The sequence below is a fragment of the Peromyscus leucopus genome, chromosome 3, assembly GCF_004664715.2.
Source record: "Peromyscus leucopus breed LL Stock chromosome 3, UCI_PerLeu_2.1, whole genome shotgun sequence".
In the NCBI taxonomy this organism is placed as follows: Eukaryota; Metazoa; Chordata; class Mammalia; order Rodentia; family Cricetidae; genus Peromyscus; species Peromyscus leucopus.
Genome location: NC_051065.1, coordinates 103,726,690 through 103,743,457, shown reverse-complemented (window position 1 = coordinate 103,743,457; position 16,768 = coordinate 103,726,690). Strand labels below are relative to the sequence as shown.

Sequence of the window (16,768 nt, the reverse complement as noted above, 5' to 3'; positions counted from 1 at the left end):
TAGCCGCAGGGCATGGACACCACCTTTTGCCCCAGCAATCAGCTGGCCACTAGGAGCACAGCCTGTGTCCAGCCTGCCCCACACAGCCTTCTTCTACAGGGTTCCAGAAGTGGATCGAAGCCCTAGCAGGAACATGAGCGAGGACACGGTCCCTGAGGCGGCCTCGCCGCCACCCTCTCAAGGACAGCACTACTTTGACCGGTTCTCTGAGGATGACCCTGAATACTTGCGCCTTCGCAACCGCGCAGCCGACCTGCGGCAGGACTTCAACCTGATGGAGCAGAAGAAGCGGGTCACCATGATCCTGCAGAGCCCCGTGAGTGGACAGGGCAGGGAGGGCTGGTTTCCCGGGGACCTGGAAGACCAGTGGCTCCTCTCCCCTCATTCAGGGTCTTGGGAGTTTAGGCTTGCTGAACAAGATGGGCCTGGCCATGTGGGTGTCTGATTGCCTCCCTAACCACTGGCCAAGGGGAGGCCTGGGGGTGTGCATAAATTCTGGTTCAAGCAGCGGCGGAGGTAAGACCCCTGCCCCAGTTTGCGATGGCACATCTGAGATTCGGTTTCCAGTTCTCCTTTCCTGCAACAGGCAACAGATGAGACTGTGTAAACTGAAGGATGGGTCATAAGGGGGCCGGCCTAGGGTACCCTTCCGCTGAGGAGCGTGGAGTCTGAATGTTGAGTTAAGGGGACAATGGGTCAGGAGCCAGCCTGACCTAGAGTCTGCAGACCTGGCTGGGTTGGCTTCAGAGCTCACTCACTCCCCAGGCAGGCAGTACACTCAAGAGATGGATGTCTGAGCAGGCAAGAGTGCTGCTGACCTCTGGACAGGGAAGAAGAGCTGGGGAGGGAGGGAGGACTAGGGGGATGGCGCCTGGGGCTCTGTAGGATGCAGGTTGGGAAGCCCAGGAAGGAAGCTGACTTCCCCAGGGCCTTTTGGAACAGGGCATCCCATAGTCTGTGGGCAGTTTTCACCAGGAGCACACACACTGCTCAGAGGAATGGGAAGGAATGAGCCGGGGACTCTGTGACACTGTGTCAAGGGCCTGGAGGAAGCCAGCAGGTTCTTAAAGGCCTTGGCGTGAGGCAGCCGCCAGACGAGCAGCGAGTCTCAGGAGGGGTGCGGAGTGGAGCAGCTCCGGCCGGCCCTGGCTAGTGGGTGAGGCAGGCTATGGGGACCGCGCCGGAGCCTTGCTTCTTTCCCCTTCCCAGAGGCTCCTCAGTGTCATGGAGCTCCCTGCTCCTCCCATGCTTCCTCCCACCACCTGGCCAGCAAGATAAGGAGTTCACAGTGTAGCGGGCTGAACGCTGAGCTTAGCGCATGCAGCACACACGGTGGGAGCCACGGCAGAAGTCCTCCAGGCCTTCTCCATCTCCTCCCTCATCCTCAAGAACACAGAGACACTGAGGCGTGTGAGAAGAGCCCTGGATGTGCTAATGGGGAGGGAGGTGGCATACTTTTCTCATCCAGTTCATTCTATCTAAAGTGAAGTCCTGCCATGCCTGGTATGGCCTTGGCCATCACTCATATAGAAGGGAGCTGGAATCTGGACTACCTCCAAAGAAAATGGGGGCCCAGGTCCACCCCCACAGTCTCCTTAATAACCTATGCAACAGTCCGAGGAGGCACCTGAGGGCCTAGTGAACCTTCCTATGGAGAACCTTCAGGGTCCTTGGCCCTTACTGAAGAGCTGGAAGACCAGACCCCTGGAGACTTGCAGGAGTTGTCCTCCTGTGAGGAGCTACAGGAGGGGAGTGGGGTGAGCTCCCTGTGGGGAGCTCAGGGACTCGTCCCTCAGGGTTTGCTGTGCTCTCAGCTCCTAGGGATCTGCAGGGTCCTCAGTCCTGCCGGGAGGAGCTGGGCACCAATCCCCAGGGATCTGTGGGGCCTCAGCCTCTTGTGAGGACCTGCTGGGCTCTTAGCTCTCCATGAGGACTGGGCACCAACCCCTTGGCCTGCTGCAGTCTTTCAGGGAGGAGCTGGAAGGTCTCATCCAGGAACAGATGAAGAAGGGCAACAATTCCTCCAACATCTGGGCGCTACGACAGATCGCGGACTTCATGGCCAGCACCTCCCACGCAGTCTTCCCAGCTTCTTCCATGAGTATGTGGGTGTCTGGGTGTCTGCCAGGAGCAGAGGAGGAGGGATGAGGTAGGGAAGGGAGGAGGAAGCACCAGAAGCAGCTTGGTTGCTAGGCAATGGCCAAGCTGCAGTTGCATTAGCAGGCCTGAGCATAGAGGTGCCTGGCTCTGCTTCTGATGTTGCTGTGAATTAAAGACCCACAGGAGAATTGCCTGTGATGCCAGGAATGGGAAGGATGGAGGTGACTTCAGGGGACAAGAAGAGATGAGTGGAGCCAGGAGGCCAGCCAGGATGGTGGCTATTGAGCAGTGAGAAGAGCTATGGCTATGTGTGGGCTTCCTTTCTGGAATGTGCAGCTCTGCCCACAGCCTCCTGCCCTTGCTCCATATGACTCAGATGTATAGAGGGATGGCTGGAGCTAAGGAAAACATTAGAGAAAGAGAAGCCAAAACCCACTCCACTGTGTTCTGAGAACTCCAAAATCACTGTTAGCAATATTTTGATGTATCTTTCCAACTTTTTTCTTTTAATATAGATAGCTTATTGAATATAATCATATTACACACACAATTGTAATGGCATATTTTTTGCCTCATAAATATGGTTCTGCAATATAATTTTTGTGGTTGCATGCCATTGAATCAATTGCTCCCTGTTAGACATTTAGACTGTGTTCAGCTTTTTGCTATTATGAACTGCAATGTGGTAAACATCCTGGTAAATTATTTGATGCACCACTGTCTTTTAAAGATAAATTATGAGAAAACGCTGAAATAGCTGAACTGTCCTCCAAAGATAAATTGTAGGAATGCTAGAGGAATTTAAATATGTGCTTGAAGACACATTTAAATTACATATGCATGATGCAGATTGTGTCCCTTGGCCATCCTGGAGAGAGAGCCAGCCTTGCTCTCAACAGAGCGTGGTGGGCGCCACCTTCCTCGACCTCTTCTCAGACTGCTACTTACCATTTCCTTTCCCCTGAGACAGGCTGTACCTAGAACCTCAACTGTTTTTTTTTTTTTTTTAAAATAATGGAATGTTTATTTTCATACTTTGCCAATTTTCCTATTACTATATTTTATAAGTTTTCTAATCTTTATAAATTAATGCTCCTTCCCTCTGACATGTCAAATATATCAGTTGTTTTTGTTTTCAGTTTCTCCTTTGCCTTTTCACTCTATTCACAGCACTTTTCCTATTGTAGATTACTTTCTTACAGAACAGCCCTCTGTTGTCCTCCTCTGTGTCTTCTCCCCTTGGCCACGTGCCTAGACAGCAGGACAAAGGACTGTAGTTAGTCACCCATTTATCTCAGCCTTGAAAAATTATTTTCGAGAATTGACTTAGAATCTTCAGAAGCAAGGTATGTCTTCTGCTGGGTCTATAATATCTACCAGGAGAGATTACTAGTTATTTCTATACAGTCTGACTGTGCCTTAAGCCCATCCAGGAAATAATATATAACTTCATTGTCATAATGAATCTTTACTCAATTTTTTTCTTGAATGTGTACACACATATTCTCTTGAGTTTTAAGAACATGTTATTTAATTTTTCATTTGTGTGTGTATGTGTGTGTGTGTGTACGTAGGTATGAATGTGTACATAGCGTGAGTACAGAGGTCAGAAGACCACCCACGGGAGCTGGTTCTCTCCTCCCACCGTGTCAGGCCCCTGGTGACAAGCACTTTTACCCACTGAGCTGTCTAGCTGGCCTTGTGTTTCGTATATAGAAAATCAAGTCATCTGCAAACGTTGTTGTTTTGCCTCCATCTGCTCGCATTTTGCCCTTGGGCTTGTTTTTTCTAGTTTTCTGGTTTTATTCCCTCAGGCTTTAGAATGTTTAATAATTTAGAGAATGGTCACCCTTGTCTGGCATCTGACTTTAATGGAGGAGTTCTTTAACCACAAAGTTTGCCATCATTGTTCTTTATCATGTCGAGAAAATGTCCTTTACTTCTAACTCATCATAGCTCTTTCTCAGAAATAGATTTTGAGTTTTATAAAATGCATCTGGGGCATTGATTCCTTTTCCCCCCTTGAACAATTGTCAGAATGAGTTATAGTGATAGATCTCTGAATGTTGGGCTCTTTTGAAATACGTGAAACAAATCTGGTCTCTGGTGTGTGTGTGTGCACAAGTGTGTGTGTGTGTGTGTGTGTGTGTGTGTGTGTGTGTGTGTGTGTGTGCGTGTGTGTGTACAGGCATGCAAGTTCACATGTAAGCACACATGCATGTGAAGACCAGAGTTCAACCTTAGGGTTTGATCCTTGGGAGTAGCTCACCACATCATTTGAGGAAAGGTCTCTCACTGGCCTGTTCTCTCACTTGTCTGGAACTTTCTAAGTCAGCTAGGCTGGCCGTCCAAGTGCTCCCCCTGTTTCTACCTCCCCAGTGCTGGGATTACAAATGTGTCCCAACATACTTGACTTTTTTTTTAAACATGGGTTCTCGTGATAAGCAGAGGTCCTTCTGTTTGCGTGGCAACTGCTTAGCCAACTAAGCCATCTCCTTGACCCTGATTCCTTCTTCATTGTTTTAAGAAATCCTCTTCTGAGTTTTATTGTTAGAATCTGCTAAGGATTTGTGTACACACATTCTCATGTGAGGTTGAGCAGTCCACTTCCAGGGCGTTCAGCCATGACTTTATAACAGGAACCGGGGAGACTCCAGCTCTCTCCTTGCCCTGATGGCGTTTAAACAAGGCAGGATCATTGCCCTTGAAGGTTAGCAGCTCACTTGCAAAGTCATCCAGATCTGGAACATTTTCTGAGATTCTTGGCATTTGTCCCCATCAGTTTTATCTGGAGTTTAAATTTTTTATTTTGCTGCTGTGTCATTAGATTTTGGTCATATGTTTGATATGAAATTATCTATTTCAATGGATTCTCTTTAAAACCAAGTGACTTACAATATTCTTTTCACTGATAGGTTTTTGAGATGGCACCCGGCTGGCGTCTGCTGCTGTGTGTTCTCAGTTTGCCTTATTGAGCAACTCATGTTTTTTTTTTTTTTTTCCCCCCATAGGTCTTATACACTAATTCTTGGAGTTACTTATTGGTCTTAAAATTTTTCCTGATTACTAATTTCTTTTCCAGCCACAGGGATCACACCCGGAACTCCGTACAGTCTAGACAAGCACTGTACCTCCAAGCTATGTCCCAGCCTTTTGTGGGAGGAGACGGGGAGCAGAGTCTAGTCACAAAGTTCTGACTGGCCAAGAACTTTCAATCCTCTTACCTCACCTCACAAGTGCTGGGGTACAGGTGGACGTTACCACACCTGGCCCACTTTGGTTTCGTACTTCCTATTTTCCAGAAGGTCTCTGTCCTGGTGTCCTTTCTCTTGCTGTGGTAAACACCACAGCCTAAAGCGTTGGAGAGGAATGGCTTTATTTGGCTTACATGTCAGTTCATCATCGATGGAAGTCAGGCACAAACTCAAGCAGGACAGGAACCCGGAAGCATGAACTGAAGCAGAGGCCATGGAGGGGTGCTGCTGACTGGCTTGCTTCCCATGGCTTGCTCAGCCTGCTTTCTTGAACAACCCAAGACCCAGCCCAGGGGTGGCCCCACCCACAATGAGCTGGGCCCTCCCACATCAATTATAAGCAAGAAAATGTGTCCACAGACTGGCTTGTAGGGCCTGTAGGCCAGTCTGATGGACACAATTCCCCAGATAAGAGTCCCTCTTCCTAGATACGTCTAGATTTGTATCTGACAGACAAGAGCTAACCAGAACCTTTTCTATGGATGGTTTTGTCCTTTGTGTTTTTTCTTTTCTTTCCCTTTTTTGGGGGGAGGAGGGGGTTTTCGAGACAGGGTTTCTCTGTGGAGCTTTGCGCCTTTCCTGGAACTCACTCTGTAGCCCAGGCTGGCCTCGAACTCACAGAGATCTGCCTGCCTCTGCCTCCCGAGTGCTGGGATTAAAGGCGTGTGCCACCACCACCCGGCTTTTGTGTTTTTTCTATGATAAAATGAATTTGATATATTTTCATATTTAGCCCAGTGGGTGAACTTCTGAGCATCATTTGGCTTCATGCAATGGACAGTTTGCAGCTGCTGCTTTGGTCCTGTTTATCTTTGATAGTGCTGGCACTGAACCATGGCTGCCCACATGTCAAGCACATACTGAGCAGCAGCCCTAGTTGACCTGGTTTTTATTCCATGAGCTGTCTTTTCTCATTGCTGAGCAGTTGAATGCTTGATCTTCTGTAGATCTGTTATGTCAGGCTTCATTGAATTAGAAAACATGTCCTGCTTAAGTTCCCTGTCAAGGATTTAGTGAGAGCTTTTTGAAACCTAATATAATTATTTTTAAATGATCTGTGGTTAAGGACAAGCTCCAGGACACTCTACTTAATCTAGATTTCCATTTTTATTAGATTTTGTCAAGAGTGAAGGTTGAGCCATCCGTTTCGTTGTGGTTCATTTCTCTTAGGATATGTTTTACTTCCTGTTTTGTTCTGAGATGGGGGTCTCATTGGGTAGCCCAGGCTGGCCTTGATTCTCCTACCTCAACATCCCGAGTACTAGAATTACAGAAGTGTGCCCCCATACCCAACCCGTCTTGACAAAATAACACTCAGAGTATAAACATCCACAGTCACTATTACTTCACTGTATAACTTCATATAAAATGACCTGGACATGGCTGTCTTTGCCCAAGGAAAGATTATTTTTCCCAACTTCTGGTTTGATAATAATATGACCTTTAAATTTTTATTTAACCATTCTATTTTTTTAAAAAGAAAATGTGGTGTGTGTGTGTGTGTGTGTGTGTGTGTATGTGTGTGTGTGTGTGTGTGTGTGTGTGTGTGTGTGTGTGTGTATGCACACACCTGACATGCGTGCTGGGAGCTGAGCTCGAGTTCCTACAAGAGCAGCGTGTTCTCGGCAGTGGGCTCTCCGGCCCCTTAACTCGTGGGCCTCCCTCCCTCTGCTCCCCTGAAGCTCACAGGCGGTGACTAGCATGGTTAAGGCGATAGACTGGCCATCGGCTCCTACATCTGGGGTGCTCTGGGGACAAGATTTCTAACACCGCCGCCCCCCCCCCCAAGGCCCATTTCCAAATCTCTCAGCCTTTCCCCCAAATTCCTAGAAAAAAGTAACACATGACCCTGTGGCTGGCTGCTGCCCTACCAGAAACATGTGCGCTACCAGCACTGAAGCCCTCTAGCCAGCCTCGACTGGGGTCTGTGTTGAGGAACTTTCTTCCTGGCTGATGTGGCTTTCTATGTGCCCTGTTTCCAGGCCACAGAACAAGTTCTATCACAGGGTCACTCCAAACACGGTGACAGCCTTCTGAGCAGTGGCTTCTCCCGTAAAGCTAACGCTCATCTGCACACATTCCCGCTCAGAAACCTTTTCCTACATTTACCCAGTGCCCCTGTTTAGGGCTTATGCAACCTTGAAATTCCAAGAATACGTTGTTCCCGGTTTTGAGCCTTGATGTGGCTTCGGGGTTTTTGTTTGTTTTGGGTTTTTGTTGTTGTTGCTGCTGCTGTTTTTTGTTTGCTTGTTTCTTTGTTTCCTTGAGACTGAGTCTCATGTAGCGCAAGCTGATCTTAAACTTCCTCTGTAGTCCAGGACAATCTTGAACTTCTGCCTCCACTTCCTAAGTAAATGCAGAGATTACAGATATGTATCACCATATTTTACGTAGTGCTAGGGATCAAACCTAGAGATGTGTGCCTGCCACGCAAGTGCTGTACTGCCCGAGTTATATCCCCAGCTCTTGGCCTGGCTCTCCTCCAAAAGCAACAGCAGTTTCACTCAGCTGAGCTGAGGGCTTTGTAAGCCACACATAGACACCCTATAACCTTTCTTCCTCCAGGTGTGAGCTGAGGGCTGGTTGATCCTCCGGCAGGGAGTGTTTTGTGCACAGTGGTGGCATCAGTCAGTGGGATCTAGAGGGGCATGGGGCAACTGGCTGGTAGGGACTCCCGTCCTCAGGGAAATGTGCTGTCCCCTCCCATCCCTGCAGACTTCTCCATGATGACACCCATCAATGATCTCCACACTGCTGACTCCCTGAACCTGGCCAAGGGGGAGAGGCTTATGCGGTGCAAGATCAGCAGTGTCTACCGCCTCCTGGACCTCTATGGCTGGGCGCAGCTCAGCGACACCTATGTCACGGTGAGGAGCAGGCGCCCTGTGCCCAGCCCCCGGTTCCCAAAGCCCTATCTCCACAAAACCCGAGAGGAAGACTCCTGACCCTCAGCGTGGCCAGGCACTGTTAGTGGCCCTTGGTTAAAATCCGCTCACCTTTTCCAAGATTGCTAACCACTATGATGAACAGAACAAAGTACCTGCCCAGTGGGTACCTCTTTGGATTCCTGTATCCAGGGCTGTTCCTAATTTTTGTGAGATTCCTCTGGAAGCTCCATTTCCACAGCTCAAATAAAGACCAAACCTCTTTGTCTCTCAGTGGAGGAGGGTTCACTGGAGAAAGTCCTGGTGCAGTGAGTTCAAGGAGACAGGGATTTAAAGAGTGTCTCCTCCTTCTCTCTGCTTGGCCCTGAGTTCCCTATCTGTCTTCCCAGATGAGAGTGAGCAAGGAGCAGGACCACTTCCTGATCAGCCCCAAGGGGGTTTCCTGCAGTGAGGTCACGGCATCTAGCCTGGTAAGTATAGGCCTGCATCTCAAGGCTGACCCTTACTTACTAAGGTGACAGTACCCATGGACCCTGGAGGAACAGGTTCATCTCCAGTCAGAGCCTACTGTCCTGTTCTTTGTGGAACTCACACTCTCCCTGGGCAGAGACGGTGAATGGACACAGGGGGTGCCTCGGGCATGATGTGATCAGGGAGGAGACAGCAAACGCAGTGGAACTGGGGAGAGGATGGGAGGTGACCTGGAGTCCTGGGTAGATTCCTGCTTTGAGGTTAGACCACATGCCATGAGGAAAGCTTCCTTGGATGGGAACACATTGGAGCAGGAGAACAAGAGACTTCAAGTCTGGATCAGCATTTGGACTCTGGAGGTGGAGGCAAGACAGTCTGTGTCCTTTTTCTCGGATTGCCCCGACAGAGGTATAGATGGAGACCAGCAGACGTCAGGACAAATGCTCGGTTCTCTGTCTGTGATCTGTGAAAGAAATTCTGGGCTTGCATGCTTAGTGGGCCTGTAATCGGCTGGGCTGGAAGCTGGGATGGAGGATGAGGAGCTGGGGGTCGGGGAGCAGTGTCCCGGAGGCAGAGGCAGTTGGCATTTGGCTGCGGTAGGTTCAGAAGGGGTCTGACCCCAAGAGGCAGACTTGAGGGGATCACAAGCAGAAGGTGGTCTGGGGTGTAGACAGACTCGTTGGGGTCACCAGCGGGCTGAGGTGGTCTGGGGTATGGATAGACCATGGGTGGACTGTGTATGGATGTGCAGCTCATACCCTCCACAGGGGAATGTGGTTGGTAAGGAAGAGAGCCTCCCTCCCGCATAACGGTTGGCTTCTTTTACAAGTTTGCTCAGCAGCAGGGTCCAGGCCAAGCCTGTGCCTCCCAGGCAGTCCTCAGACTTCGTGCTTTCTCATCTAGACAGAGGCGCTGGAGGACTGCTCGCTACCCTATTAGGTTGTGGAGATTCCTGAGTGACGCAAGTCACAGGTCCAACAATGAGATAAGATATACACGAGCCAGAGAGGGGCCCTCCCAGAGTGGGGAGTCTGACTGGGCCGCCTTGAGGAACTGGGGAGTCAGCTGAGCACAAGCCCTTGTTTTAAGCAGGAGCAGGAGCTGGGGGAGCTGCCGTTACACCCAGCCAGCGCCAGGCCACTCTAAAGCCAGGTTCGTTTTGTAAAACTCACTCCATGGAGAGGTTTGCAGCAGGGGTCTCTTGGATGCCGGTCCTATGCAGCTAAGCACACAGTACCAATAGTGTGCCCATCCCCACACCAAGGTGGCACTGTCCTTCAGTCCCCCTTTTGTCTGTCGGTTTTGGGGGATGGAGTGAGGGGCCATTTGTGGAACTGCCTTGTGTGCTAGACTTGGGACATTATAGGTGCTTCTGTTTTGAGGGCCAAAGGGACAGTGATTTTCTTTTTTTTCTTTTTCTTTTTGGTTTTTCAAGACAAGGTTTGCATAGCCCTAGATGTCCTGGAACTATTGCTGAAGACTAGGCTGGCCTAGAACTCACAGAGACCCACCTGCCTCTGCCTTCTGAGTGCTGGGATTAAAGGTGTGGGTCACCACTGCATGGTGATTTTTTTTTTTTTTAAAGAAGCTAAAATCTAGCTTGTTAGTGTGAAAGGTATAACTGTAGTCAAATGAGCCCCGGGCTGCAGAGTGCCTGGGGACTAGATTGTATGCCCATTAAAGTGTTGAGACAGCAGTTCTCAACCTGTGGGTCACGACCCCTTTGAGGTCACATATCAGATATCCTGCATATCAGATATTTACATTACAACTCATAAGAGAAGCAAAATTACAATTATAAAGTAGCAACTAAATAATTTTATGATTGGGGGTCACCACAACATGAGGAACTTTATTAAAGGTTGCAGCATTAGGAAAGTGTGCGCATGTATGTGCTCTTTCTCCCACCAGCACTCACTGTGTGTTCTCTGCGTGTCTCTGTCTTTCTGTTTCTCTCTTGTTCACTCGCTCCCTCTCTCACTCCCCCCCACCTCTCTCCTCCTCCATTCTCCCTTGATGTCTCCTTTACACACACACATACTGTGTGTAATGCTTTTTAGCCAAGCCACCTGCTAGTCTCGTGGAGTAGAGAGCAGGCTAAGAAAGTGACTTCTCTCCTGGTCCCTTAAAATACTTCCCTTTCCCGTGAGTGGTAAAGGTGTTCGGGATATCATCCTCTTTATCTTTGTTTGTGTTAAGATGTTTCAACAATGAGATGGCTCGGCCTAGACGTGACTTCCTCTGGGGAAGTTTCTTCTGGCATCTAAGAATCCCCTCAGCTGCTACTAGAGGATTCTATCACTGACTGTCCTCTAGCTCATTCCTCAGCGTGGGTTTGTGGGCCATAGCCTAGACATCATGTGGGGAAAGGCTAAGCGTGCCGTGTCCTCTCTGTGTAGATTCTATTTTGACAGCTCCTGAAGTAACGCATAATAAAGTCCGAGAAACTGCCCACCTCTTTCCCTGCAGAATCATCACCACCTGTCACCCCTTAAGACTCACTGCAGGCAGGACTCCATGTTGCTGTCCCCCAACACCAAGGCCAGCCATTACTCCTGTCTAGGGGTGGACATGGGCAGGGGACGCACTGGGTCCACGTGTGGAAGAGGACAGGAGCCCGCTGCCTGCCGCTCTGAGTCTGTTCTCTTCCTCACTGCCTAGATCAAGGTGAACATCCTGGGAGAGGTGGTGGAGAAGGGCAGCAGCTGCTTCCCCGTGGACACCACAGGCTTCAGTCTGCACTCGGCCATCTATGCCGCCAGACCTGACGTGCGGTGTGCCATCCACCTGCACACCCCTGCCACAGCTGCGGTAAGGAAGGCCTCCCAGCCTCCTGAGCTCCACCCAGTCAGTGCCAGACTCCCTGTGGCAGCCAGCCCAGAGCACTGTTTCTCCCTGAGGAGACAGCCTCTGGGATATTGCAATGTCATTATTTAAAAATTCTGCAAAGCTGGCAGAGAGATGGCTCAGGGGTTAAGAGCACTGTCCGTTCTTCCAGAGGACTTTGGTTCCGTTCTCAGCGCCCACATGACCACTCATAACCATCTGCAGCCCTAGTCCCACAGAATTCGACACCCTCTGTTCTGGCCTTTGTAGGCACTGTAAGCATGTGGCGTGCAGGCAGACATGAAGGCAAAACACCCATACACACAAAATAAAACATAAGATAATGTTAAAAAATAAAGATTCTGGAAAGATCTGGAACTCAGGCCAAGAGAGTGAATTCTCAGTGTAGGACTCTATTCCAGCCTTCCTTTCACTTACCAAGGACTTGGTGAGAGGTGAAGGCGAGGAACGCACATTTCACAGACTCTCCCACACTCTGCCGTAGCCACCACTGGGAACTCAGCGCCTGCACCCTGAGTGTCTACCCAAGGCAATGTTGTTGGGCTTCATGCTGGCCTGTCCCCACATGACCCACATGACCCCCTCTCTTCAGAGGAGAGACCTTGACACAGGACAATAAGCTGGTGGGAACTGAGTCTGCCAACTTTTTCTTAGTTCAGGGCAGCTGAGATCTGGGGAAGGGTCCAGTAAACCTGGGCGAGAGTAGAGGGAGCAATCACAGGGAGTGCCAAGGCCATCTCTCCATGTGCACAAAGGGCACTGCAGTATCACTGGGAGAAATGGCAGACACTGGGCATTGCCTTGGCCATCATCCTTTCCTGCTGACACCAGACCACACACCTGTAGGGCAGCGCACATGGCGCCAGCCTGTTGGTTTCTAAGGGAAACACAGGGTATAGACCTCCCATGATCAGGACCAAGACTCAGTGGTGTATGTATGTTGAAGTCTGCACTCTTGGCTGCTTTGGGGCAGTGGAGCAAGATAGTCAGGCCCTTCTGCCCCTCACCATGCTATTTGCTTTTAACAAGAGATGGAGCGGGAGACTGTAGTCGTTTGCTTTTCTGGTGCTTTGCTAACACACCATGGCCGGAATCAACAGGGCGGGAGGGTTTGTTTCATCTTTGAACGTGTAATCCATCACGCAGGCAAGTCAGGCAGGAACCCAAAGTAGGAACCTGGAGGCAGGAACTGGTGCAGAGGCTATGGAGGAGCTCTGCTTACTGGCTTGCTCCACATGGTTGCCCAGCCTGTTTTATAGCGTCCAGGGCCACCAACCCAGGGGTGGCACCACCCACAGTGAGCCAGGCCCTCCTACATCAATCATCCATCAAGAAATGGCCCACAGGCTTGCCCAAAAGCCAGTCTGGTAGGAGAATTTTCTCAGTTGATGTTCCTTCTTCTAAAACGGCCCCCGCTTGTGTCGAGTTGACACAAACCTGGCGAGCACAGGAACCAACCCAGGTTTTAGCCCTGGATCCTTGCATTCATACTGCCCCAGGGCCATGCTATGGTGGGGGGGGACCATTTCCACCACTCCTGCCTCCTCCCAGAGTCACAGACGAGAACAGAGCCGGGGCTGGGCAGCAGGGGTCTCCTCAGGTGTGCTTGCCCAGAAGTCCGCGGAGCTGTCGGAGTGATGCGCACGTGACAGAAGCCCTTAGCGCCCTCACTGTGAAAGTGGGTCTGGGTGGAGCATAGTCTTCCTCCTATGACCGTCCCACGCTCCCTGGCCCCAGAGCAGAGCTGGCCTGCGGTGCTCTGAGGAGAGAGGGCCAGTGCGCCCCGGGGGCCTGGGCTGCAGGCGCCAGGTAACTATTGTTTTCCTGTAGGTGTCAGCTATGAAGTGCGGCCTCCTGCCTGTCTCCCATAATGCCCTGCTGGTGGGGGACATGGCCTACTATGACTTCAATGGGGAAATGGAGCAGGAAGCAGATCGAATCAACTTGCAGAAGTGCCTTGGACCCACCTGCAAGGTTTGTTTCTGGGAGGGTGTGGGGGAGTGGTAGGGCTGATGTCATGAGACTGGGGAGATGGCTCAGAGGGTAAAGAGTGTTCTGTACAAGGACCCGAGTTCTACCCCCGGCACCTACCTAAAAAGCTGGGTATGGCAGTTAAGTACCTATAACCCCAGTGCTGGCAGGTGGATCGCTGGGCTTGTGTGGCCAGTCAGTTTGATTGACTAGGTGAGCTCCAGATTTAATGAAACACCGTGTCTCAAAACAATCAGGTGGAGAATAATTGAGGAAGATGCCCAATATTCACCTCTGTCGCTCTCTCTCTCTCTCTCTCTCTCTCTCTCTCTCTCTCTCTCTCTCTCTCTCTCTCACACACACACACACACACACACACATACACACACACACACACACACACACATAGAGAGACAGAGAGGAGAGCATTAGCATCCCCAAAGCAACATGTACTCATTGGAGAATATTTGTTTTGCAGATAATTTTTAAGATTTATTTGTGCGTGTACAATGCATGTGGAGGCCAGAAGGGGGCGCCAGGTCCCCTGGAGTTGGAGTTACAGGTGTTTGTGAGCAGCCTGATATAAGCGCTCAGAATTGAACTTGGGTCCTCTGCAAGAGCAGGAAGCACTATTAACCACTGGGCTGTCTCTCCAGCCTCCAAGTTTTATAGATGATTTTTTTTTTAGAAAGAAAAGAATTTTTTTTAAAAAACCACGTCTCCCACATTGCTCTGGGATGCTGGTGGTGTTCTCTAAGGCTGTTTACGCAGACTTACAAAACTGCAGCCAGGAAATCAGTTCCCCTTCCCCTTAGCAACGCACACCAAATGCCTTTCTATGTCTGTTTCCTCCATCGCTCAGATGATTAAATCAGACCTCACTGTGTGAATAGCTTAACTTACCTGAGCAGTCCTCTGTGGTTGGACTTTACAGGGGATGCTTTCCACCCCACCCCCCAGGTTCCTCTTAATAGAAACAACACCTGGGAGGAAACCCTTCCCGCTAATCCTCTGGGTTTGTGGAGGCTCCCCTTAGACATTTCCAGGGACACACTTTAAAAGTCTGGCTTCATATTGCCCGATTGCTTCCCACAAAGATTATCCCTTCTGCCTGCTTCCTTATGTCTAATATATGGGCTCTTTCTCTACAGTCCCCCCAAAGCCGGGTGCTATATTAGTTCATTAATATGAACTGTATTCATTCACTAGTTACCAGTGGATAGAGGAGAGCAGGAGTGCGTTGTTGCCTGGCTTAAGTGGAAACCACGGCCTTCCGCTTGCACAGAGCTGAGGTGCTTTCTCGGGCTGGAAAGGGACTTTGAAACAGGGTCTGAGTGGGCAGCCGCTTTAATTCTCCCGAGTCCCTGCCTCCCCATTTCTACCTTGCGGGGGAGCCTGCTACTCTCCCCCAGCAGCCCCAGAGTCTCCTCAGCAGTGTGTGGGTGTGGCAATCTAAGAGAGGATGTTCCTGGTGTTTCTGTTTATGAACTTGAGCCCTGAGCTCTTTCTAAGTCTCTGGCATTTGAGAGGAAAGAACTCCAGCCACTCTTAGCAAAAGAGGATGAGATGCTCTGAGCCCTGGAGTTCAGCCCTCTGCAGGGACGGACTGAATGCATAGATCTCTGTCTCAACTCCCACATGGGCTTCGCCTGCCTTCCAAGCTGCTGAGGGTAAAACCAACCATGAATAGTTCTTTCGGAGAAGGAAGGAGAACTTGACCCTTGGGGAGTCTTGATCTAAACATGTTTCTGGTCTCTTCACTCCCATACTCTCTGCCCCTGCCAGATCAGGAACTGTTTCATGGCTGGGAACCCCGGGTTCTAGCCCAGAATCTGCCTCAGTTAGCCAGGAGACTTTCTGCTTCTCCAACTTCTCTTTTGAAAAACTGGTTTGAAGTGAATTGTAGACAGTGGAGCCAGGTCCGTGGAGCGAAACCCCAAGGTCCAGAGAGATGACCTATGGCTGCCTGCTCCTGCAGAGCCTCCTCTCCGAGTATCATCCTCTTGGATTTGACCAAAGCTGACTAAGTCACGGGGCAGAAGGTCGGAGTCCTATACTGAGCATCAAATGATTTTGCTCACTTAACACTCACACTGCCTTTTCAGACGTCTGAGTTCTCTAAGGCCCCAAACCGAAGCGTTGCCCCTGAAAGTCACTCGAGCTGCACAGAATCAGATTCAAGTGCCCTTTCTATTTCCTGGAGTGGGGGGCACAGGACTCAGATGGCACTTAGATTAGCAGTGGGGTTCCTGATTACAGAGGAAGGGAGTTGGGGAAGGGGCTCCAAGCTTGGGTATGGAGTTGATCTTGGTAAGATGGACGTCTCTTAGGAGTGAAGCTTTTTATTTTTTTAAGGTTGATTTTATTATATATTTTTATTTATTCATTTAGTTTGTGTGCATGGGATATTGAGGTGGAGGTGGGGTAGTTTAAACCACCGCAGCTCACATGGAATCCAGAGGACAATCTGCAGGGGTCTATTCTCTCTTTCCACCACGTGGACCCCAGGTATTGAACCAAGGCTTTCAGACTTGATGACGAGTGCCTTCCCCCACTGAGCCATCTCGCTGGCCCGGAAGGGGACTTCCAAAGGCTTGACCTTAATGGGCTCTTTCCTCCTCCCCAGATCCTGGTGCTGAGAAACCATGGCATGGTCGCTCTGGGTGACACCGTGGAGGAGGCTTTCTATAAGGTCTTCCACCTACAGGCTGCGTGTGAGGTACAGGTACGTAAGGCGCTCTGGGAAGTAACCACAGGAGCTGGCTTTGATGGGGTCCCTGGGAACTGGGGTCCCTGCTAGCTGTCAGTTGGGGTCCTGCGAGCCTAACTTCCTGAAGCTGCCTGTCACCACTTTCCTTACACTCCTGCAGTTTCCTGCTTACAGTGGGATCCACGTCCTGGAAAAGTCCATCACACCGTCTGACTGGTACTACTCATATCTAGGGCCCCTGAGGCCAGGATGGGGAAACCATGACAAGACTCACAAAAGCCCTGTCACACCTGTGTCACCCAGTGTGGCTGTTCCACCAGGTTGTACTGGGGAACACAGAAAAACGTTGCTCTTGTTTTGCCAGGGGTTGGAATGGAGTGCGGGTGGCTGTACATGGGCCAGGAGTGTGGTCAGGCATGGAAAGAGGAGTGGACAGAGAGCCAGTCAGTGTTGTCATAGCAACCAGAACAGCCACGATACCCCCAGGGAGCCAGCTCATCTCCCAGTCCCCTCACTGGAAAGGGACAGCT

General features: G+C 50.3%; 1 protein-coding gene across 4 annotated transcripts in view; it reads left to right on the top strand.

Moving 5' to 3' along the window:
• Add2 (adducin 2) overlaps nucleotides 1–16,768 on the top strand; it is a 103,115-nt gene that overhangs the window by 61,922 nt on the left and 24,425 nt on the right. For all 4 annotated transcript variants that reach the window (XM_028854045.2, XM_037203895.1, XM_037203896.1 and 1 more), the window contains exons 3-9: nucleotides 100–316; nucleotides 1,963–2,101; nucleotides 8,070–8,221; nucleotides 8,629–8,709; nucleotides 11,372–11,521; nucleotides 13,388–13,531; nucleotides 16,155–16,253. In XM_028854045.2, coding sequence (XP_028709878.1) covers nucleotides 134–316; nucleotides 1,963–2,101; nucleotides 8,070–8,221; nucleotides 8,629–8,709; nucleotides 11,372–11,521; nucleotides 13,388–13,531; nucleotides 16,155–16,253 — 948 coding nt within the window. In that variant the 5' untranslated portion in view covers nucleotides 100–133. The remainder of the gene's footprint in view (nucleotides 1–99; nucleotides 317–1,962; nucleotides 2,102–8,069; nucleotides 8,222–8,628; nucleotides 8,710–11,371; nucleotides 11,522–13,387; nucleotides 13,532–16,154; nucleotides 16,254–16,768) is intronic.